The sequence below is a fragment of the Macrobrachium nipponense genome, chromosome 35 (assembly GCF_015104395.2).
Source record: "Macrobrachium nipponense isolate FS-2020 chromosome 35, ASM1510439v2, whole genome shotgun sequence".
Lineage (NCBI taxonomy): Eukaryota > Metazoa > Arthropoda > Malacostraca > Decapoda > Palaemonidae > Macrobrachium > Macrobrachium nipponense.
This window is the reverse complement of record NC_061096.1, coordinates 54790558-54814862: the sequence shown is the minus strand read 5'-3', so window position 1 is coordinate 54814862 and position 24305 is coordinate 54790558. Positions and strand designations below refer to the sequence as shown.

The 24305-nt window shown below is 36.6% G+C and overlaps 1 protein-coding gene across 1 annotated transcript in view; it reads right to left on the bottom strand.

Moving 5' to 3' along the window:
- The window catches only part of LOC135208352 (huntingtin-like), a gene marked incomplete at its 5' end in the record, with an annotated part of 207733 nt that overhangs the window by 18424 nt on the left and 165004 nt on the right, over positions 1 to 24305 (bottom strand). Inside the window, 6 exon segments of the mRNA XM_064240455.1 lie at positions 534 to 694; positions 4562 to 4685; positions 10610 to 10845; positions 14747 to 14932; positions 15325 to 15443; positions 16426 to 16492. Of these exon segments, the coding sequence (XP_064096525.1) occupies positions 534 to 694; positions 4562 to 4685; positions 10610 to 10845; positions 14747 to 14932; positions 15325 to 15443; positions 16426 to 16492 (893 nt within the window).

Here is a 24305-nt window from a genome sequence, read left to right as displayed (position 1 = left end):
GTCACAAAATATACACCAAGATATTCTCTATTAACCAGCACCCCTAAGAATATAATTGATCATACAACACTGGTGTAACTGCTGTGTTACGAGTGATGATGAAGTACTGACACAGTAACTTGTTTTATCTTCAACTTCAGGAGGTTGGTTGATGTGTGCAACTCATATTCTGGTACAAAAATTCTTTGATCAGTTACTCTTCCTGTCTTTTTATAAATAGCATGTTTCTCATTTTTACAGTTAAAAAATTCAAGAGCAATAAAAGCTTTTCATTACTTGAATTTCCAATGCATTATTCCCACAATAAATTTATTTACCAATCAGACTAAAATCCTACAGAGACAAGATGTGCTCTAAGGAATGAACCATCGACAGTGGATCCTCTTAACAAGCTTCCCTAGTTCTTATAAAAGTTAGAAATATGCTAAAAATGGTAACTTCCTGTAAAGGAATGTTAATATAATTATATATTCAACTTTACTGAGGACAAAACACAAATTAGTCATAACCTCGACATAATAATATAAACTTACTTTATCTGACCTTCCTCAATGTACTCAAACTGCTTGATAACATATCCAATGAAGATCTGATCAGAATCAAGCAAGCAGTAATTGACACGAATTTGCACCAAATGTATGAGTAGCTGCAGAACAGACCTCTGCATAATGACATCACTGGATACAGTGTACAGCTGCAGAAAGTTAATAATGTCAGTGAGACAATGGAAAATAACAAAGATAAAGATTTGATCAAGGAGTAAATTACAATTCAGGTATGTGATCTCAAAAATAATTCATTACAATTCAGGTATGTGATCTCAAAAATAATTCATTACAATTCAGGTATGTGATCTCAAAAATAATTCATTACAATTCAGGTATGTGATCTCAAAAATAATTCATTACAATTCAGGTATGTGATCTCAAAAATAATTCATTAACATTAAATAATTTCACAAACTATAGATTTCTCAAGTTTTGGTCCTACTAACAATACTGATTTCCACCTCTTATACAGCCTGTATTTGGCCTTTTATAAGGCAAAAACAGATCATCAGCTACCGGCAAGATGTCAGCCACAGTTGCTATGTGACAGTGAGATACTTAAACTTTTTCAAGGGATACTGGATTTGCTTATTTTCATGCTTTAATTGTGCACCTAGTCATGCATACTTCTAAAAATGAATTGCTATGTATTATTTACTCTTTCAATGATCCTTAGGCACATTACGTATTACAAAGTCAAAGGCCATGAACAGTGAAATTAGAGCTGAAGGGATACTGCAAAGAATAATTACTTTGCACTAGAAAAACTGAATGGAAATACAGGCGGCCTGCGGTTAACAGCGAAATCGCTTAGCGGCAAATCGGTTTTACGGCTTTCATAAAAAATATTCATTAAAAAAATAAGGTATTTTAAGGTATTTTTCCGGCACAATTTTCAGTTAACAGCACCGCTAGTGCCATTGTGTCTAACGAGTACATACATTTGTAGAAATACCGTTCAGACCATAAAGGTTACACAAATGATGTCAAAAAATTTTATTGAGAGTTATTACATAGGTATTAGGGTAAAATATATTCCTCTGACGCTGTTCTATGCCAAAAATATAGAGTTAAATAAGTGCAAATTTAGTTATGGATATGTCAATTTATAAATATTCATACTTTTATGTTTAAAATGTATATGAAAATTATTATGTATAGGGTATTTTTATTTCTGCACAGAAGTATGATACAAGGCAGCTTTTGAAACTGCCCTTCACATTATCAAATAGGATGTTTTTTCATGTTCGTTCTTGTAAGTCGCCACCTGCCACTCTTCTGAAAATATTGAGTTAAAGTGCAAATTTAGCGATCAATGTGTCGATTTTATAAATGTTCATCATTTTATGTTTAAAATGTATTTGAAAATATATTACTTATAGGGTATTTTCATTTCTGCAAAGAAATACGATATAAAGGCAGCTTTTGAAACTTTCCTTCACGTTATCAAATAGGATGTTTTTTCAAGTTCGTTCTTGTAAGCTGGCGCCTGCTGCTCTTCCGAAAATATACTTAAAAAAGTGCAAATTTAGCGATCGATGTGTCGATTTTATAAATGTTCATGCTTTTATGTTTAAAATGTGTATAAAAACATATTACGTATAGGATTTTTTTATTTTTGTACATAAATATTAAACAAATTAAGGCAGCTTTTGTAACTACCCTCCACGTTATCAGAGGATGTTTTTTCATGTTCATTCTTTTCCGCCGCTGTTCCAAAAAATGCATTTACAAAGACTTCACTTGGTTATATTTTATTAATTTGGGAGCTAATTATAACACATTTTGTTAATGAAACTTCAGCTTTTTGTGATAAGTTTTCATGCATTTGTTTAAAATGTGTATGAAAAATGTATTACAGGGTATTTTTTTTTATTTTTGTACTTAAATATGATACAGTGGCAGTACGCATGTCCATTGTAAGTCTTTGTAACAGCCCTTCACATGATGAAGATAATAAGTTGTTCAGTTGCGCCCGAATGATAAAATTTTAATTTATATATTGACTCATGTTTTTATATCAAATTATATATTTAAATTGTTGCATAAATTGATTTTAAAAGACAAAACTTGCATATCCATTGATTTTGCAACACTGCAATTTGTTTGTTTTTCCATGGGATAGAAGTACAAAATATAACTGTGCAACTCGGTTGATTTCATGCTTACTCAAGCAAAAAATTGAGGTACGACTGTAAGAGCTCGAGATGCCACTGCTACGTAGTGTTGAAAATTAAGATAAGCACAGAATGCATTTTTTCCATAAATCTTTTAAAAAGTTATACATTACTTCACTGTATCCAATAATATTGTATGTATTCTCATATTATTGTATTATAAAATACTACGGTAAATTTACGCCAGTATTCTGTGGAGCGGCCAATGTTTTGTTTTGGAAATCAGCTGATGGCGAATAGGAGTTTGTTTCACCATATTTAAAGCAATTCTGAGCAAATTTTCTTGCTTCTAGTTAGCATACATGAATATCTAGATACTTGACTTATATGAGACAACTTACTTATATGAGACAAGGTTATTTTTCCTTATATGTGTTTTTAGGTTAAAATATGACTTGAAGATGTCTCGTTGCGATTGTGAACTAATTTTTGTTTTAACAGATTACGTTGGCAGCATGTTTATCGAGTAAAAAAATTATGTGATTCCGTTCACAATTTTCCTTTATATTATCGTAATAAGAACTTTACATTATTTATCTTATATTGGCATGAAACAAACTGTAAAATGTGTTCTTTCAAGCACAGTAGTGTTGATTAAAATGATTTTACCTCAATTTTATCTACGGTTGTGTTTGATGGCATACGTTTACTGGAGTTTTATCCTTGTTACCAATACACGGTAATAGTCATTAGGAGCTTGAACAGTTTTCTCGGTTTCAGCTATAACTAGGTTTAAATTTAACAGTATATTTCCCAATTGATCTTTCATCTATAGTGAATAAAGTTATTACATTAAGATACCTCATTCCTATTCTACATAAAGTCATTTATAACAACTACGGTAATAGTTTACTATAGTACGGTGATTGAAACACAAGCCAAACAGATGTTGTTATCCAATTTAGTTGTATTTAAAAAAAAAATGGTGTTTCTTGTTCGGTTGGTCATGGCTGTACATGTTTACGGAACAAGTATAACGTTAAAACCATACTTTCATAATTCTCTTTTGCCGTTTTTGAACAAATGTAACTAGAAGATGAGATAAAGTTAGGCTATTGTAATTTGGTCTCTCATAAAATCGGATTATCGTAAGACGAATGATCGTAACTTGAACATTACAGCTACCTGTACACTGTATAAAACCTTATTATATCTTTACATACTGTAGACACCCAAAGGATTAAAGCTAGGCTTTTTTTCACTTTACAGTATTTATAATACTATAATGCACTGTACAGTAAATTCTATTGTCCTATACTGCATAAATCTAATTTTACTTATTGCGCTATTGCGGCATTACGGCGCCGTTTGACTGGTCTAGGGCGCTGTTAACTGGTCTAGTATTCCAAAAGAAGGTGTGCAGCAGCCGCAGGCTTTAAAATCGCTTAGCGTCGGCGGCCAGGAACAGAACCTCTGCCGCTAACCGAGGGCCGCCTGTACCTCACTATAGGGAAATGTAAGGAGCAAAAAACTGGAATTGTATTAAACAAAATACCTACCAAGTAGGCCAGCACACAAGACATCCTGGCCTTCATATCTCTTGTAAACTTAAAGTCAGAGTGAATCGTCAAATACAGGACAGTCAATTTCCTTTGATGACATAGAGAAGCTACACATATATTCTGTAGTAACACATATATTTTGGCATTGCATACCCAGACTGAGAGGTATTTAGATATCCCTGAACTTGTTGATGGAACGTTAAACTTACTTCTGAAGAACTGAAGTCCTTTTATAATTTCTAACATTCAGTTACCCATGTCTAACCCAGTAACTAGGAAATCAAACAAAAACTGATGACAATGAAAAACCGTTTATCCAACAACCCATAAATACCTTAAGAGCTTTGATGACTAGAGGTTCAAACAGCCTGATGTAAGAACTAAGGGATGATTTGTCATTACCACGCCCTAACGTTTTGAAGAGATTAGAGCTGCCCTTGCGTTCATTTCCTGAGAGGCTGCCAAAATAAAAGAAAAATTAACCAAGTTCCAATAATTCTATTTTGACATGTGATAAAACTGCTTGAAAATGTTTATGCCTTTATCTAAGACTGTTAAGAATATGTATATAACCCTCAATAGGAACTATCCCATTTTTCCAAATGTTTACTTCAGTATTTCTTCAGTACAAAGGAAACCCCTTGTAAATTTCAAACCATATATGTCTAGTAAATGAAAGATAAATCAAAATGAAAATCATAATGTAGAGTGTTAAGTAAAAAGCAAATTCATTAAAACCGGCAGATGAAGAAATAGCAAAAATAAAATTATATGGAACATGAAAAATTCAAGAAAAGCATATCAAATGATGCAGATGAAGGAGAAAGAAGATTAAATTGAATATTAAGCCAAAAAAAAAATTAAGTTAATTAATTTCATGATAAATGCCATCATATATCATGCACAGACAGAAAACTAGAGCGTGTGACCATGGGTCATACTCTTCCTATGAGATCTTATTGACAATATATATACGTACAGTACTCGACAAGATATCAGGCTTATCTTCAAGCAGCCTAATATCTTGTTGAATTTTGAAAGAATGGAAAAGTTGGGAAGAAATTTCGTCAGTGCATTAGGCTACCTACAGCACGTAGAGAAAGGTCTGAAGCTTGGACACTGACAAGGAGAGGTTAATAAGTGGCTGTATATATTTTTTGGTCAGCGAGCCCACCACAATTTTTGCCTACTATGTATAACTTTATTGCCCCCTGTGACCTTAATATGGGCCAAGATGGTGATTTGAGTCAACAGAATAGCAGAGATATGTCATTGAAGCAATCTTGCCTTAAAATAGAGCAGATATCAAAACAGCTGGGTGTGAGAAGGCATTCAGTTTGACGCTGGGTTGCCAGATTTAATGAAGGTAGCAACCATGAGATTCTGTCTCAGAAAAAGCACCCTGGTATGCCTAAGAACACCTCTGATCAAAGTTTGACTGCTCTCAAACGTTGAATATTTTCTAATTGATGCTTGAGAACAATCAAACTTTGATCAGAAGTCTTCTTAGGCTTACCAGGGCACTTTTTCTGAGATAAAATCTCATGGTTGCCATCTTCATTAAATCTGGCAACCCAGCGTCAAACTGAATGCCTCCTCACACCCAGCTGATCTGATATCTGCTCTGTTTTAGGGCCAGATTGCTTCAATGACATATCTCTGCTATTATCTGTTGACTCAAATCACCGTCTTGGCCCACATTAAGGTCACAGGGGGCAATAAAGTGATACATAGTAGGCAGACAATGCGGTGGGAGCGCTGACCAAAATATATATACAACCGTTGATTAACCCTCCAAGCAAGTGACTGAGCACTCTCTCCTTGTCAATGATCAAGCTCTAGACCTTTCTCTACGTGCTGTAGGCAGCCTAATGCACTGACAAAATTTCTTCCCAACTTTTCCATTCCGTCAAAAATCAACAGGATATTAGGCCACTTAATGCTAAGCGGCCTAATATCATGTCAATACTGTACTTTAAAAAACTATAACCCTGTGAATAAAATTGTAAATAAAATTAAGTTTCTATACCATAAAATGCATTTTTCATATGAACCACTTTATCATACAGAACCCCAATCAAGGCCTCAGACATGCTATTTTGCAGTATTATTTTCCGATTTGTCATTATTTTTCTGCCTACAACAATGATCTTCCTAAGCATATAAAAAAAAAAGACCAGGATTCCCTTGAATCCCTAGAGTATGGTTCATACACAAACCAAACTTTAGAAGTCATAATAACAGAAGATATAATAGAGTAACATGTGACTGTATGAACATGCTCCAGTACATATAATATTAGCTGGAGTGGGTACCCAGTTCATTCATTCATATTACACTAATAATGTGGGATGGGAGGGTGTATGATTCTACGATATAATTGATGCATTAAGCTTGAATCACTATGTAGATGGGAGGATGACCCTTTGCAATGAACTTACGACCTTAATGGACAACTTGAGGACAAGGTGAATCAGAAACCAAGTACCCACCATTTTCAAAAAGCATTTCAAGAAGTCAAAATACCCAAGAGTAAAGCAGATGGTTTGTATCACTAGTAGAAAAATTACTAACAATTCAGTTTGCGAATGAATATGAATGATGATGGGAGATGTTGGAGTGGAGAACATGGAAGATAAATATGCATCTTCTACTACTAGTAAAACTTGACCAATCATTGCTTATGGTCCCATTGAGTACAAACCCACTCCTTAAAGAGACAGACTGATAGAAAAACTACACTAATTAACATCCAGAAATCCAGAGTTTATAGAGGTGCATGACAGATGCCCAAGAACCAGGACAAGAACAACAAAGTAACAAAGACTATTCTGAAATTTCAAAGATGCAAATGCATTGCCATACCCAAATAAAACCATAAAAAGAGATGACGAATATCCTCTAATCTAGGCCTCTGCAGTAGAGTCAAAAGAGTCAGAGTCCACTGAGGACAATACAAATGGGGAAGCAAGTACGTACTGGTGATTCAGCAGGAGCAATGTCAAAACTATACGCAAGGAGTTAAGTAAAAGTCATTGGAATGCTTAGAAGATAAGCAAGGTAGTGATGGGAATTGTTGCTGGCTGACCAAGTAGTGGAAACAGGAGTAACTGCTGTTAACTGGGCATCTGGAGGAGCAGAGACTGCTGCAACATGTAAAAATGGTAGTATTAATATCAGTACATATGGAACAACAAGCACAAATGTAGCAGGAGAAAAGGAGGTCAATGTGATTGAAATGGTCAACAACATAAAGACAAGAGCACCAGCAATAACAGTGGTGACATCTGCAGCAAAAAGTCATGACAGTGAAATGGAAATTACAGCTCAAACAGCAGTAATCACCAGAGGAATCACTGATGAAGACAGGAAGACAACCGTAGTAAGCACAGCACAGCAAGGACAACCCAAGCAGCAGAGAGAGTTGGCATGCCAGCAGTAGGGACAGTCAGAAATACTATTGGTCCTGATGCCAACATCATAACAAAAATATCTTCTCAAAGTTAGAAAAAAGTTAAGATCCATTATTAGAGGTTGTGGAACTGAGGCAGAAACAAGTTGATAGACTGACAGCACTACTGGCATAACAGGCAGTTGAATCTAACCACTAGCAAAAACCGACAAGCAATGAGTTACTAGAGGGGCAATAATGGCTGAAGAGGCTAAGTTGCTGAACAAAAGCAGCAGCAGAGCAGCAATGGGCTGGGCTAGTAACAGATAAGCAAGGGAGAAGACCAAAGCACATACAAGTTGAGCAGTCTTGAAGTGAACATTTTTTGGCTGCAAACGCTTGTCCTTACATCTTCCTTTGATCATAGCATTGCTGTTTGGTCAGCAGACCAGTCTTAGCAAACTACCACAGGTACATTCAGGAAAGGATTAATAGTCCTAACATGACAAAGCAGGTGAGGGTCAGTCTCCTGTGCAGACATGAACACCCAACACACCCTACTGGTAAAACTTGAGAAATCCACTGAAGCATGACTGATAGGAAATGGAAACACTGAAATAAAAAGATAACCACACATGTACCTCAAAACCTATTAGATGCACAAAACAGTACACAAGCAGCAAGAAACAAATACATAAAAAAGCATAAATGAAAAAGTATTAAACAGTATTAAATGAAACAGCTTAAACCGATGAAATGGAAAGTAAATTAATTAATGAAGATACCAATTACAAGCAGCTAAGATATGTAATGGATATCTAGCAAAATAGAATTATCATATTTGCCAGTATATAAGACACACCTTCACATCAGACACGCCTATTCTACAAGGATATTTTTATGGGAAAAAACAAATTTAGTATGCTTCAGAATACGTATATTGAATTATATTTTACAGTGATTTTGTAGGGGAAATAAATGCTTCTATAACTGATTCACTTAAGGTAGATTCTCGGATGAGCCTTATTCTTACGAGACGTTTGTTTGGTGGCCGCTGATTGGCTGGTACCGGGAGGTAGGCAGCTCCCAGCCAATCAGCGGCCGCCAAACTAACGTCTCGTAGGCATAGGGATCACCCAAGAATCTACCTTAAGTGAACCAGTTATAGTTTAAATATTGTTATAACATTGGCTTCTTTGTTTTTCAGCCATGGGTTTGGGCTCTGTATGAAATTTACCAAAAATAAGCAATGTTACTTTATGAGACCATACCCAAACGCTTACCTCCTCTCAAGTCAGCTGTACAGTTGTTTATACAGATGTTACTGTGACAGGACACCAAGAGGGGGCTATAATTTTGTTTCCATCCACTCATTGCAAATGGCTGACAGGTGGATGAAGGTTTTTTTTACTTAAGAGAATAAATAAATGTTTCCTAAAGGTAAAACAGTCCTTATATAATGTAAGACATCCCTGGTGTGGGTTATGTATTCTTGGGAAGGAGGTACAGTGAGATGATGTGAGCTTCCTTTACAGACTATTTGCTGACATATTGTATGCAATTTTTCATAAGTGTGTGATAGCACTGATAATTCAGCATGTTTTCAATATTTTGTTATTAGTAACACAATTTAATGCAACAATTAAGCTTGCTTTTCAATGTTTAATTAATAGCAAAAATTTTTGTGCCTATCCAGTATGCTCACCATAGACTAAGCCAAGCCAAGCCCACAATGCTCGGTCTCCCATCCATAACACAGCTGCATTGGACGCAGGGTAGTTTTTGATCCATTTAAAAATTTTTACAATGCGTCTCATACGCCAGCAAATATGGTATGTTAATATGCAACCTTAAATGGCAACAACAAAAACTTGTCACTGGTACTGAATACACTACAAACTAGGGGTTATGGAAAATTTACCTGAATCAGCAACTGCCAACTAACTTGACTAATAGTTAAAAAAGACAAGAAACTAAACAAAATGCCAAATTATTCAAAATTCTAACTGGCAATGCACAAAATCAGGTTAATCTAATAAAATTCACTAATTAGGCAATTAGACCAGAATACCTACAGCAAATCAGTTAGACAAGTGCCAGCAATAAATGCTAATCAATCACTTTACAAGAAGAAAGGGGATTAAATTAATGACTTTACAAGAAGAACGGGGAATAAATTAGGCATTAATACCAAAAAGGTGAAACACAGAAAGGAAAATGGAATGAAAATGACTATGAAATTTATAGATTCCTAAGGGCTGAAGCAAGCAAGGAATGCTCTCTTGCTGAAACAAACAACGGAAAGACAAAATAGAGTCAGCTGGCTAGGCAGTTACCTCCAAAAGATGGTCCACAAGTGTATATGCACATACTTGTTACTCTACTACTCCTTCTGTTGTTAAGCCTTTAGAATTTGCATGTATGAGGCCATCATGAAGATGTTTTGGGCTCAAAATGATAGATGGGTTTACTCTAAACAAATAAAATCTCCCTCAATTCTTGTTCTCTTGTCTCCAAATACATCCTGCCTATTGAATAACTTATCAAATAGTGTAATTCCAAAGTTTAGAATTATGACATTCTATAATAATAACAGGCATACCTATCATGATAAAAATAAGGTAAAATCTAAAAGATGCAACAAAGACAAGACTCCAGGATGCTTACTTACAGACAGGTATTAGCAAACTACGTATTGATAAGCACTTGTATCTGATAAACTCCCAAGCTGTATAAGCTATAAATCTGTGCCACTATCTTTAAACACAAACTAGTCATAGCAAGATCATGTGCACTGGTTTTGAAAAGCAATTACAATCATGAGGATAAGAAAAGAATTTCAAAATACAAACACTAACCCAAACATCCTCAGTCTTGGCATAAAATGAGATTTGTGATTAATTAATAGTATAATTATCAGAATGACAGTTTTAATCTTTTTCACAATGACAACATTCAAGTAACTACAAAAAACAAAAGAATATGACAAACCTTATGGGATCACCATCTTGTCGAGATTCTGATATAGCAGTGAGATCATTTTCTAATTGTGTTAGAGGTTGTGTGAAGCAACGGTAATGCAAACTACATACTTCTAAGCCCTCTGGTATTTGCTTCCCATTAGAACCTCCACAATCAGAAGACCCTCGGCTATTGGATTCTGATGATTTTCTATAAATCTGATCAAAAAGTGCTTTCACATTTGATCCAAACAAACATTTCAGGAGCTGTGAATAAAGAAAAGATATATAAAAAACCAAATTTAAGGCAAACATGTTTTCCAACACAAAATTTTTTAATAAACCTCAGTTACAAACTGCTTAACAGCACAGAGATTCCTATTTTGCATGAGAGTATCAGTAATCACATTTCAAACTCCCAGAATAAATCTGCATATGATCATAATGCTTTGCCCCTAAGCCCAAATGAATCCGGATGACACAGAAACTCCAGGCAGGTATCCCCAGTTTCCTGAAATACATAACAGTTGTTGCATTGTTGGAGAATGCCCATACACTGCCCTTGAACCAAGAATGTCATGAGTGCTTGGAAGCCATCCATGGAAGACAGCCTTCAAGTCTTATTACCTGACATACTGGCATTGCACCTTTGATGATTTTCACCAAAAGGTCAAGAAGGTGAGCACTAAACATTCTCCTTCTGTTGGCACCCAGGAAGAACTAGCATAACTTTTGTGATAGGGACTGACAACTCATCAGACATCGTATTGTTGTTTCTTTTATTCTTCTATCCAGCCTAAGAAGTCCGGTGAGGATCAACGTTTTTGTTACGGCCACCTTCCAGGATTCCCGTGTTCACAACTTCTTCTGGAACAGATGCAACTTGCAGTAGATGTGCTTCAGGTCTATCCCCCTTCTTTGTCTTCGGCTGTTTTAGGTATAATGCTGCTCCATCGCCAGAAGATTTATTCTATTGTTAAGACCGAAGGTTTGTTCCACATATGAACAATGTACTTTTATGTGCCTTTTGTAATTGATCTTATATGTATTTGTGACTTGCCTTACAGAATTACTTATAAAGGTAGTCCCTGGTTATCAGCAGACTTGGTTAATGGCGATCCGTTTTTATGGAGCTTGTCAAGAGCCATAAAATCAGCAATTTATGGTTCCATAAAAGGCCAAGTTTCGGTTATCGCGCCATAAGGTGCCAGTAATAGAGGTATGGCACCATAACATACCTAACAGAGGCGCCAGTCACCGAAACTCGGCGCCACATGTGCCATAAATCGCCGAGTTTTAGTTAATGGCGGTTTTTGCTTCTCAGCACCCAGCTGAGAACGGAACCCCCACCAATAACCAGGGACTGCCTGTTCTTCTGAGACATGGCTCTTATAAATAAAGGTTCATGATTCACAATTTGTCTCTTTATCCATTTCAACTGACTTACAGAAATAAGATAATGATATAAGAATCCACTGCAATAGGAGTCCTAGACAGAGTCAAAGTCCCTCACACATTCAAGATTACAACATTATTATGTACATATTAATCACCATGTACGTACTATGGTTACCCCATTCTTTAAATGCTTAAATTTTAAAAATGTCTCATCATTCATTCAGCAAAGCTTACCAACAAATGAAAAGAATAATTTCACAATTTTCTCAAGGCATAAACATATACAGGCGGCCCGCAGTTAACGGTGCAATTGCTCAGCAGTGAATCAGTTTTACGGCCGTCATAAAAAATATTCATTAAAAAATATATGGCATTTTAAGGTATTTTTACTGCACCATTTTTGGTCAACAGCGCCGCTAGCGCAGTTATGTCTAACAAGTACATACATTTGTAGAAATACCGTTCAGCCCATAAAGGTTATGCCAATGATATTAAAACATTTTATTGAAAGTTATTACATAGGTATTAGGGTAAAATATATACCTCTGATGCTGTTCTGTGCTGAAAATATCAAGTTAAATGATTGGAAATTTAGCTTTGGATGTGTCGATTTATAAATGTTCATGCTTTTCTTTAAAATGTGTATGGAAATGTATAACGTAAAGGGTATTTCTATTTCTGCACTGAAATATGATACAAATGCAACTTTTGAAACTGCCCTTTACGTTATCAAATACGATGTTTTTTCATGTTCATTCTTGTAAGCCACCGCCTGCCACTCTTCCGAAAATATAGTCGAAAAAAAGTGCAAAAGAGCGATCGATGTGTTGATTTTATAAATGTTCATGCTATTATGTTTAAAATGTGTATGAAAATGTATTACGTATAGGGTATTTTTATTTCTGCGCAGAAATATGATACTGAGGCAACTTTTGAAACTGCCCTTCACGTTATCAAATACAATGTTTTTTCATGTTCGTTCTTGTAACCGCCGCCTGCCGCTCTTCCAAAAATATCGAGTTAAAAAAGTGCAAATTTAGCGATCGATGCGTCGATATTATAAATGTTCCTACTTTTACGTTTAAAATGTGTATGAAAATATATTACATATAGGGTATTTTTATTTTTGTACATAAATATTATACAAATTAAGGCAGCTTTTGTAACTACCCTCCACGTTGTCAGAAGATGTTTTTTCATGTTCGATCTTGTCCGCCACTGTCCCGAAAAATGCATAGTGTTATTTGATTAATTATGCATCTTTTCCATAAATCCTTTAAAAAGTTATACATTACTTATCCAATAATATTGTATGTATTCTTATTATTGTATTATTAAATACTACTACAAATCTAAGCCAGTACGTATTCCGCAGAGCGGCCAATGGTTTGGTTTCAAATCAGCTGATGGTGAATACGATTTTGTTTCGCCATATTTAACGCAATTCTGAGCAAATTTTCTTGCTTCTAGTTAACATAAACGAATATCTAGATACTTGACTTATATAAGACAAGGTTATTTTTCCTTATACGATGTGTTTTTAGGTGGAAATGTGAATTGAATATGTCTCGTTGTGGTTGTGGACTATTTTTTTTTCGTTAAAAGATTATGTTGGCAGCATGTTTATTGCGTAAAAAAATTAAGTGATTCCGTTCGCAATTTTCCTTTATATCATTGTAATACGAACTTTATGTTATTTATCTTATATCGGAGTGAAACCAACAGTAAAATGTGTTCTTTAAAGCGCAGTAGTTTTGATTAAAATGATTTCATCTCAATTTTATCTATGGTTGTGTTTGATGGCATACGTTTACTGGAGTTTTACCCTTGTTGCCGATGCACGATAATAGTCATTAGCAGCTTGAACAGTTTTCTCAGCTTCAGTTATAACTAGGTTTAAATTTAACAGTATATTTCCCGATTGATCTTTGATCTATATTGATCTTAGATCTAGAGCAAATAAAGTTATTACATTAAGATATCTCAGTTCTGTTCTCCATAACGTCATTTATAACAACTACGTTAATAGTATAGTACTATAGTACAATGATTGAAATACAAGCCAAACGGATGTTATCGAATTCGGTTGTACGTTACAGTACGTAATTAGAAAAAAAAAAAAGTTTCAAGTTCGGTTGTTCATAGCTGTACACATTTACGCAACGGGTATAATGTTAAAACCATACTTTCATCATTCTCTTTTGCTGTTTTTGAACTTATGTAACTTGAAGATGGGATAAAGTTAGGCTATTGTAATTTGGTCTCTCATAAAATCGGAGTATCGTAAGACAAATGATCGTAACTTGAGCACTACAGCTACCTGTACACTGTATAAAACCTTATTATATCTTTACATACTATAGACACCCAAAGGATTAAAGCTAGTCTTTTTTTCACTTTACAGTATTTATAATACTATAATGCACTGTACAGTACTACTGTACAGTAAATTCTATAGTGCTATACTGCATAAATATAATTTTACTTATTGGGCCATCGCGGGATTAAGACGCCGTTTGACTGGTCTAGGGTGCTGTTAACTGGTCTAGAATTTTGAAAGGTGTGCAGCGGCCGTGGGCTTTAAAATCGCTTAGCATCGAAAATCACTTAGCATCGGCGGCCAGGAACGGAACCCCTGCTGCTAACCGAGGGCCGCCTGTACCAGACTGACTGTCTTCTCCAGCTGTGTGTAATACATATGGCAAAACGAACTAAATCAGAGTATTTTAACCTTGGCAGACCACTATACAAAAAAGATATAAATGCTAACCTGCTGTCCACACTGAACTGTTAATGTAGGAAGCAAAGAGGTGACAACTTTCAGGTACTGTAGCAATTCATCTGCAAGCCTTCCAAATTCCAACATAGATGACACTTCTAATAGCCTTCCAAGACAAGTCAGAGCTACTCGTAAAAGTCCACATAATTTCTCTGTTGTACTATCCTCAAGAGACATCTAGAATATAACCAAAAATTGCATAATTAATATATAAATAAATATACTTTACAGTATGAAGATATTCAAAATCAACAAGAGAAGCCATGAAATATAAAGGAAAAAACAATTAGATTTGATTAGGAAAAATAGCTGAGATAGTTCACACTCACTCCACTGCCAGTCTCTCATGATAAACTACCTACTTCTCCCAGACCTTGTATTGTAACACATGGTGCAGATTTTATTTATAAATGGACACAGGAAAATAAAAAAGCACCAGAAAAGTTTGTGTAGGAAAAGAGCAAGATTAATGAAGACAGAATATTTACCAATTAGTAACATGTTATAAAGCCTGTGAGTAATATTTGAAACATAAGAAAAATTTACTAAAAGATTTAACCAATACTGACCTTATAATTGGTATAAGCATTTTTTAAAACATCATACATTTTTATATATTCAGGCAAGTGTGCAAAAGTTCCAACTGCTCCTGGCTTGGATGATTTCCGTTCTTTTTCTTCCCCGTCGGCTGAAAAATTATAATAATTAATTGTAAATCTCTGGTGTTACCAAAGAATTACAAGCTTAATAACTGTATCAAAATAACAGAATAACATCCTAAAATTGCAAATACTGCTACTGATAAGTAAAGACAATAGATGTCTCCTCAACAATACCACAAGCCATGATACTTAAAATCATTCATTCATTATTCCTAAAAAATTTAATGCTTACTCCCTCATATCTCAAGTTAGCTATAGGTCATCGCAATGACAAATGACTGTTAATCGTTTATGACTAATTTTACTGTGAAAAGCTTTGTTCTTTCACTTACTATTTTGTTGAATATGGTTAAACCATCTTACTCAGCACACTGAACATTGATTCAAACAAGACAATTTTTAATGCTTCTTTACTGCATTTAATTATTTTCATTATGTTAAATTTATTGAGAAATTCCCAGTAATGCGGTGGGCCCCAGATGGAGCGTTTCCAAGTGTACGAAAACCGAGAAAATGTAAGATAACAGACAAAATTTTGTCAGAAAAAGTCTACGAAAACCGAAACGTACAAAAACCAAGGCATATGAAAACTGAAGTTTGACTGTACTCAGAATTTTGACACATTTTAGTTCTTATCTGTTATGACATTGTGTAAGCTGTAATTATAATTTTACAAAATAAGATAAAATAAATTATTAGCATGTATGTACTACTATATATTAGCATGACTAAACGAGGGCCTTGTAAAAGAGACTTCACACAGGGTTGTAAATAGTCACTTTCAACTTCCAGTGAAAGTTAGGGAAAAATTTTCAGAATTTTTTTTCTAACACCATGTGCAACTGCATATCTTCTTCATTCCAGTGATTTTTTTTCTTAAATTGGCCATCCTTAAAGTCTGCCTGGTCTGGGGGTGTGCTTCATATATATTTAGCCTATCCCTTACGGGTTACTTCCACTTAGCACTAAAACTATGTACTGAACAGAAAAACATAAAAACAACCTAACCTTTCTCTCCTTTACTTGGGGAATGAGTACGATTTTTTTCTCCAGTGCTTTCTGCTCTACTTCTTCTCTGTAAAATATGAAAAATTAAAATTGTCATGAAAATGAAAACCATGATCAACGATAATCTTTAAAATTTAGGCACACAATATTTTCTCATTATAACTGTAAACGCCTTTAAAATATTGCCTTAAAACAACTTATTTTACAAGTGCCTTTTTTGATAGTCTAAGAAGTAGTCAACATCCCCCAACAGAATTAAACATAAAATAAGAGCTATCACGGTTGTTTTAAGGACTTTAAGTGACAAGCAACACTGAAAGAACTCCAGCTCACATTCTAGTATTGAGTTATTCAACCACTGATGAAATCCAACCAAAAAGGTTGAAAGGCAAGGATACCTTGCAGAACGTAAGATCATATACCAAGAGAAAATGGTATCGCTACAAATTTGGATGAATTTTGAGGAAAATTGCAAACAATAAATCAATACATCTGGCAGTGGCCTGAATCTGTAACATCACAACTGACTTGATCACAATTAAGCCTGAATCATGAATGGCACAGATTTCTTGGTTTTCTCTGTACGTCCAGGCAGTCCCTAGTTCAAGATGTGTTCCATTTCTACGCTGCGTTGTAAGCGGAAAAACATCGTAACCCAATAGTACATATATCATCAGAAATTGTGAGAAAACCTTAATTTTAATCCCTTGAGTGTCTTGAGAATGACATAACCTGCATTTCCATTAAGTTTGTCATCAGAAAAACCTCCAAATTTAGACAATTCTGCCATTTTGGAGCCATATTTCCTCTGTTGGATCAGCGTCGTCGGTGTCATAACCCCGGAACATCGTAAGCCGAGCCTGTCGTAACTTAGGGACTACCTGTACTCTGGCACCTCCACTTAATGGAGATTTAGGGGGTCTGATTCTTCCGATTGGTAACAAATTCCATTCAGTGAAGAAGACCCAAGACTTGGTAGTAAGGGCTATATGATACCCAAGAGCCAGTGTAACAATCGTATTAAAATTTGTCTCACTGTGTCATCCCTCTCTTGTTATGTAGCATGATTTCACTTTAAAATTTGAAGAGGGTCTTGTAAGCTGTTACATTCAGTACGAAGATATAGAAAAAAGTACTTGTAATGAATATGTGTATCTGTCTGCTGATTTTATACAAACAAGTAGCTACCATTTTGTACTATATTCTGGCATAGCCAAATTAAAAATCGAACAAATATTTCTTAACTCTTCATGTCTGTGTTCACAGTTTATAACAACATATTAAACCAATAAAGAAAATTATATAATTGTATTATACAGTCTACAATTGACACATAATTGACAGATGAACTGAGTTAATGGTGACATCATTAAGTTTAAGTGTAAATGTTCCCACTTCATTTGCTGATTAATGTACTAATTGCACTTAATGTACTAATTGCACTTCCATAAGTAATCGTATGAATGTGTTTGTCTGTCTGTCTCTCTATTTATTCCCTCTTTCTCTAATGCACTGTGTGTTATTAGCATACACCATGTTTTGATCAAACTAATACCCCCAATAGAATGCGATTAATATAAGCTACCTAGTGTTTCAACGAAAGGTATACCTAAGTAACTTACAATGTGTTTTGGATGGTGTAAGAATTTTGTAAGTTTCCGCATGAGTTAAGTATCTTAGTTTTAGGGCTGGCCCAAAGGATTAGATATCTTTACGTAGCTAGGAACCAATTGGTCACCTAGCAATGGGACCTACAGCGTATCGTGGGATCCAAACCACATTTTACTGAAAACTGAATTTCTATCATCAGAAATAAATTCCTCTGATTCCGCGTTGGCCGAGCCGAGAATCAAACTTTGGACCACCGCATTGGTAGAAAAGTGCGAAAACCACTTGTCCAACGAGGAACTGTACAAACACACACACACACACACAAAGATTTGGATAAAATTTTTATGAGGTTTTTTGGGTGAGAGGTGGGCCTTATCTGTTACGACCTCAGGTTTGTTAGTTATGAAAAATACAAATTGGTTAAAAATTTGTCATTTGTTCATATACGAAACAAACCTTCGGTCTTAACACTAGGATACTTACTTATTGGTGGGAGGTAAGTATCTGACTGACTGGGAGTTTGCCACCTTTATTCATTTCCAAATAGATGTATTCTAAGACAATGGACTATTAACCCTTAAACCAAAGATATATGAGAATCTATTGGTTTCCCTCTCTGGGTGTTTCATACAAGGCCATGGCTTGCTGCATTATGTACGGAAGGTGGAGAGCTATCCGTTCTCATAAACCACTCCTGTCCCTTGTATCTGGATCTATTACCACCCCTCTCTCCTCCTATTATTGAGTGGAGTGTGTTGCTACTGAAAAGTATCCTATACTCTAGATTATCTTTACAGTATGGCTGTCCACCTCACCTGCACCTAGTCTGTTCCAGCTCAAGATGGTACTCTCCCTCATACTGCCCATAGGTAAAGGAGTATTTAGAAAAGTAGTAAAGAAGGAAAACCAGTCATCTCATTCATTCTACTTTCATACCTTTATCTTAGACTAGACACAAACTGACCTGCTAGGGGTACCGGATGAGCTATACCACTTGTTGGGGAGCCACCACTGGACCCAAGGAAAAAGTGCCCAAGGATCTATGGGCAACATCTTTTAAATAAAAGGAAGTGAAAGTTGTTTGGCATCACCAAATACCAGCTTTCAAAGTCCTCTCCACAGACATATTTTTCTTGAATGCCAAAGAAGTGCTCAAGCCCCTGATGTCATGAGCTCTAGCTCTCTCCAGGCTATTTGACCCTCTGTCTCCTGTCATGTATGCATTCCTGATCGTTTCTCTCAGCCAAAATGATATTGTGTTCCTGGACACTTCCTTCTTGTTCTGTCCTGTGCTTACAAAAAGCCTTCTACATCCCGGCCTGAGATGCCGCGTTCTTCTTAAGTACGCTCTTTGTGATTATGTATTGTATAACTGTTATTGGTATTTTATTTTATGCATTGTCAAAATATGGTGGGTGTCCTATATATGGACAGCATATGGTTGATTTTAGAAGGTGTCTGTTGATGTATTTAAGTTGTGTTGTGACATCATAGGCTGTGAAGTCATAGAAGAGAAGATGGCGGTGGCGTCGGTTGGATGTAAACAATAACACAGGGTAGAAGGAGACACGTGCGTGTGCTGCTTGGTTGGTAGGAGAGAGCTCTCTGTCTGGTAGGAGTTTTTGGGTCGTAACTCTTGTTGTGCTGTTGATCTAAGGTGATTCGGGAGTATATACTGGTGTTGGAGAACGCGTACAGGTGGGTAGATAATGCATTTGTGTAAAGAAAGTTAGGCTAGGCTAAAATTTAAACTGGTAGCATAGCATGGTTGATCGAAGATGCCTAGATCCGACAGTGAACGAAGGGAGACTAGATGGAGAAGAGAATGTCCGAGGTTTAGCGGGATACAAGAAGAGTACAAAGAATGGAAAGGTCAAGTCAAAGATTGGCTATTGTTGTATGGAGAAGATAAAAAATACCCGGCGATAGAAATGAGAATGAGCTTAAAAGGGAAAGCCCGAGAACTAGTGGAAGGATTAGATGGAGAAAAACTTATGGGTACAGAGGGTCCAAAGATAATCCTAGCCAAAGTAGATAAAGCCTAGCTAAAAGACTCGGTAATGGAGAATTACTGCAGAATAAAAACAATACATTCTAATCAGAAGAGAATCTAGTGAAAAGATGGCGGACTATTTAATTAGATATGAGAAGGCAGCATCCGAGTGTGAAACAGCAGTGGGGAAAGGCACACTTGAAGGGGAAGTCAAGGGTTATCATGTAATAGAGCAACCAAATCTCACAGAAAATAAAAAACAAATGGTAATATCGGCTTGTGGGCAGGAAAAGTTAGAATACGAAACAGTGTCGCAAACAATGAAAAAGCCATTTGAGGGATTAAGGACTAAAGAGGAATGGGAATGGTGGGGGTCATCAGAATGCAATGCCAGTTCTGGGAGAGAGAGGGAAAACTAGAGATATCAGGAAAGATGGAACCGATGTAGGGGTGGAAGAAATCCTATAAACAAAGAAGGAAAGGTAACAGTATGTGCAATATGCAGCTCGGAATGGCACTGGGCTAGGGATTGTCATCAGAATTTTCATAATAGGAAGAAAACTGAAACAAAACTATAAGAAAATAAGCTGAAAACAGAAACTGGGACAGAAGAAGAATTGGTTTATGTAGGAGAAGTTAATAAAATAGTGGAAGAGTCGTGGGAGGTGGTTGATGTAATTTTAGACACTGTAAAAATCGACACTTTGCAGGGAATTGTGACTAGAACGCATTGTCATGGATTTGAGTCAGGAAGAGTTGAGGAGAATGAGGGACACTAGGACAGAGTCTAATAAAGTGTTTAATTTTGGTGAGACATCTTATAACTCGAAAGGAATAATAGAAATATCTGTGATACTAAAAAACAATTAGTTTTATTTGAAGACAGAAATTCTGCAGGGTGATATACCCTGGCTGATAGATAAGCAAACCATGAGCAAAATGGGTATGACCCTAAATTTTAAAGAAAATTGTGTCATAATAGAAGTATTAGGGGGAATGAAAGTAGAGTTAAGAGAAGACGAACAGGGTCATTTAAGAGTACATGTACTTATAAGGAGGAGGAACATAGAAGAATTACTATTGGAGGGTTGGGAGGGAAAGATCTGAGGGAAATTAAGAACACAATGAAGAAATTACATTTACAATTTGGTCATGGAAGTGGAGATAAAATATGGAAGCTAACAGAGGAAGCACAATGGAGTAATGGGTTAATCGAAAAAGAAAAAGAGGAAATAAGAAAGTTACTAACAGACCTGATTGAAAATTGTGAGGTATGTAAAAGATACAAAAGAAATCCCGCCAAACCAGTACTAGACTTTTCTTGGAGTAAAATATTTAATGAAGTTGTAGCGATGGATGTGGGAGAGACAGAAGAGAGAAAGTTCTTGGTAATAGTGGATATGGCAACGAGGTATTGCCAGGCCTGTTGGATAAAAGATAAGAAACCAGAAACTATAATAAAGACACTTTTTGAGTTCTGGTTTGCTGTATTTGGAGCACCCTCCAAAATATTGTCAGACAATGAGGGAGAATTTCAAAATGAAAAAGTAAGGAGGATGGCAGAAAGATGGAATATTAAAGTATTAGCCACAGCATCGGAATCTCCGTGGAGCAACGGATTATGTGAAAAGACCGTAGGCATGATCAAGGGAAGTGTAAGAAAGATGATGGAGGAGGAGGAGGAAGTAGATTGGTCCATAGCATTGAAATGGGTAATGAGTGCTAGGAACTGCTTAATGAATAATGGAGGTTTCTTTCCCAACCAATTAGTATTTGGAAAAAACCCTTCACTGCCTAATCTAATGGGAGAAGAAAGTTCAAGTCCTGCAAGCAGACAGAAAGGGATGGAAGAGGGTATGGTAAGGGACACACTGAATGCAATGCACAAGGCCAGAGAAGCATTTATAAAAAATGATTCATGTAATAAAATAAGAATAGCGTTAAACAAAAACATCAGAGACCATAAAATTGAAGAAGCAGTGATAGGAGATGAGGTACTCTATAAGAGGGAAAATGAAAATGAATGGAGAGGACCTGAGCATGGGAGAGGTGTGGTAATGGTTGTTCTGTCAGGGGTGGGGTCATGTTGAACGGAATCAAATATCCGACTGATAACATCCACCACCCACTGCTCCACTCCAAATTCCTGCCACACCCTCCAATGATTTGCCAGGCAACCCCCCACTGGTGTGACTGAGTGATGACAGGCACCCATCCTATCGTCTCAAACCTCTCCCCCTGCCCCTAATACCCCTTCCTCTGTTGGGTCTATTGTAAAAGGGCTGATGAGCTAACTTCTTTGGGGAAGAGGGTCTTGTTGATCTATTATTGATGTTATGTCTCACTGGTCTCTTTTGAGGTAATTGCTGATGTCTTACCTCATTAGAATTAGCCTGGCTTCCAGATGGTTTCCCAACTGCCTGCTGGACTAATCTGTCGTTAGTATCCATCCTTCTACTATCTATAGCAGCTTCCAGTATACCCTTTGGTAACAGCAATTGCGACTCTAAGATATTCCCATTCCGCATTGGTAACAGGGAATCCAAGTCAATAGTGCAGCTTAATCTAGCCAATGCTGCATCTTTCCTCATCAACAGGATATTTGCCTGATTGAAGCAATCTGAAAAACATCGTCTCATCCACTAATTTTCTTGTTGCTTCTGAGGATGCAATTTTTGCTACTGCTGTTGACCAAAGGTCTAACCAAGAAGCAGTCTGAAAGATAGAAGAAGCTGTTGCTTCCAATGTAGCAGCCTCCTGACAAGTCATTGGCAGGCATTCCATCTTAACTTGATCCAAGGTTAATCCAGGCTTTAACCTTACCACATCTGGGTTAATTTGTCTTGATAGCAAAGGAACCATAGGTGTCAAATAATATTTCCTATGTTTCATCAATGGCGGGGAATAAACTTAAATGATCTATTTGATCTTAACAAATTAGCCCTTCCAGCAATCCATGTATTGACATGCTGTAAAACTGACTCTACATGACTTGAGCAAGGTAATTCATACAACACCTTCATATTCTTTTTCAGTCCAAATACCTTATCGATTCCCAGAGGAAGTATACTGGCAGGTGTCTCCGGACTCCTCGAAAGGTTATTGAATTGACAAATCAAATCAACCACCTCCGCATACAAAGCTAGAAACTCCTGGTTTTCCCCTTCCTCCAGTTCCAACATATTGTGTACGGCTGCAGGAGAAGCTAGTTCACTTCTGTCCTCTGACAAACATTCGGGTGCTTCATGGCCGTCTGACCCTACGGCCATGGCATCTTTGATCTCTGATGGCCGATGTTGGCTCGATCTTAAATAGTCAGTGAGAGAACTTGACCGCCTAACTGCTTCGCTACTCGCAGATCTAGAGTGAGAACTCCGTCTATACCTCCAAGATGAAGGTTCTCCCAAAACTGAATTAATTTCCTCTCTATCTCTATTAATATTATTCAAGGTCATTTGACCATCATCTCCGAAGGCTGTCGGGGAAGTTGACCTTGATTTATTGTCAAGGCAAACAACGCATTCCATCAGTGAATCAAGAGAGGTTACCAACTCTTCATTATTTGACCTTTTAATGGGAGCTTTCTCATCCTTCCTTCTTATTTTAAAAGGTCTTACAGGAGAAACTGGTAAACGTTCTCCGTTCTTCGTTGAACGCTGCCCACTCACCGTTGATTTCACCAACGGCAGTGGAGTATCTGCTAAATGCTTTGTCCTCACCGCTGGCCTCTCCGCAGCGGTCGCCATTCCAGCGACCGTCGATGCTTTTGCCCGTTCAGACGCCTGTAAATGACTTAGTCCGTTAGCGTTAAGTTTTCCAGCCACTGCCTTCTTCATTTTGTTGCTGCCAGGGATGTGACAGTCCTGGCTTGAAGATGAAGTAGAATTTACTCTTCTCTTGGCACGAGGATCAGTCACAAAGTCCCGTATCCTCCAACACTTGACTGGTACACGCAGTGACGCCATTGAATTTTGCAATAATGCTGAACTAGAGGAAGAAGACGAAGAAGACGACGATTCACGTCTTTTCTTTTTGTCTTTATCTATTTTGTCCTCTAGAGCTTGTAATTTCTTCATGACTGTGTGTACCAAAGAGTCAGAAAGCGTATTCGTCTCTGGAGGCAATGAAGTAGCGAGAGAAGCAGTAGGCCGTGACGTTATTGCGTCAGCCGTGCCCGTGTGTGAAGTCGGTTGTGAAGTCACCATGCTTGTAGGGAGAGATTGAGTGGCTGCTGCTGGAATCCCTGCGTGTGCTGCAAAACCGTTTCCAAGGTTCT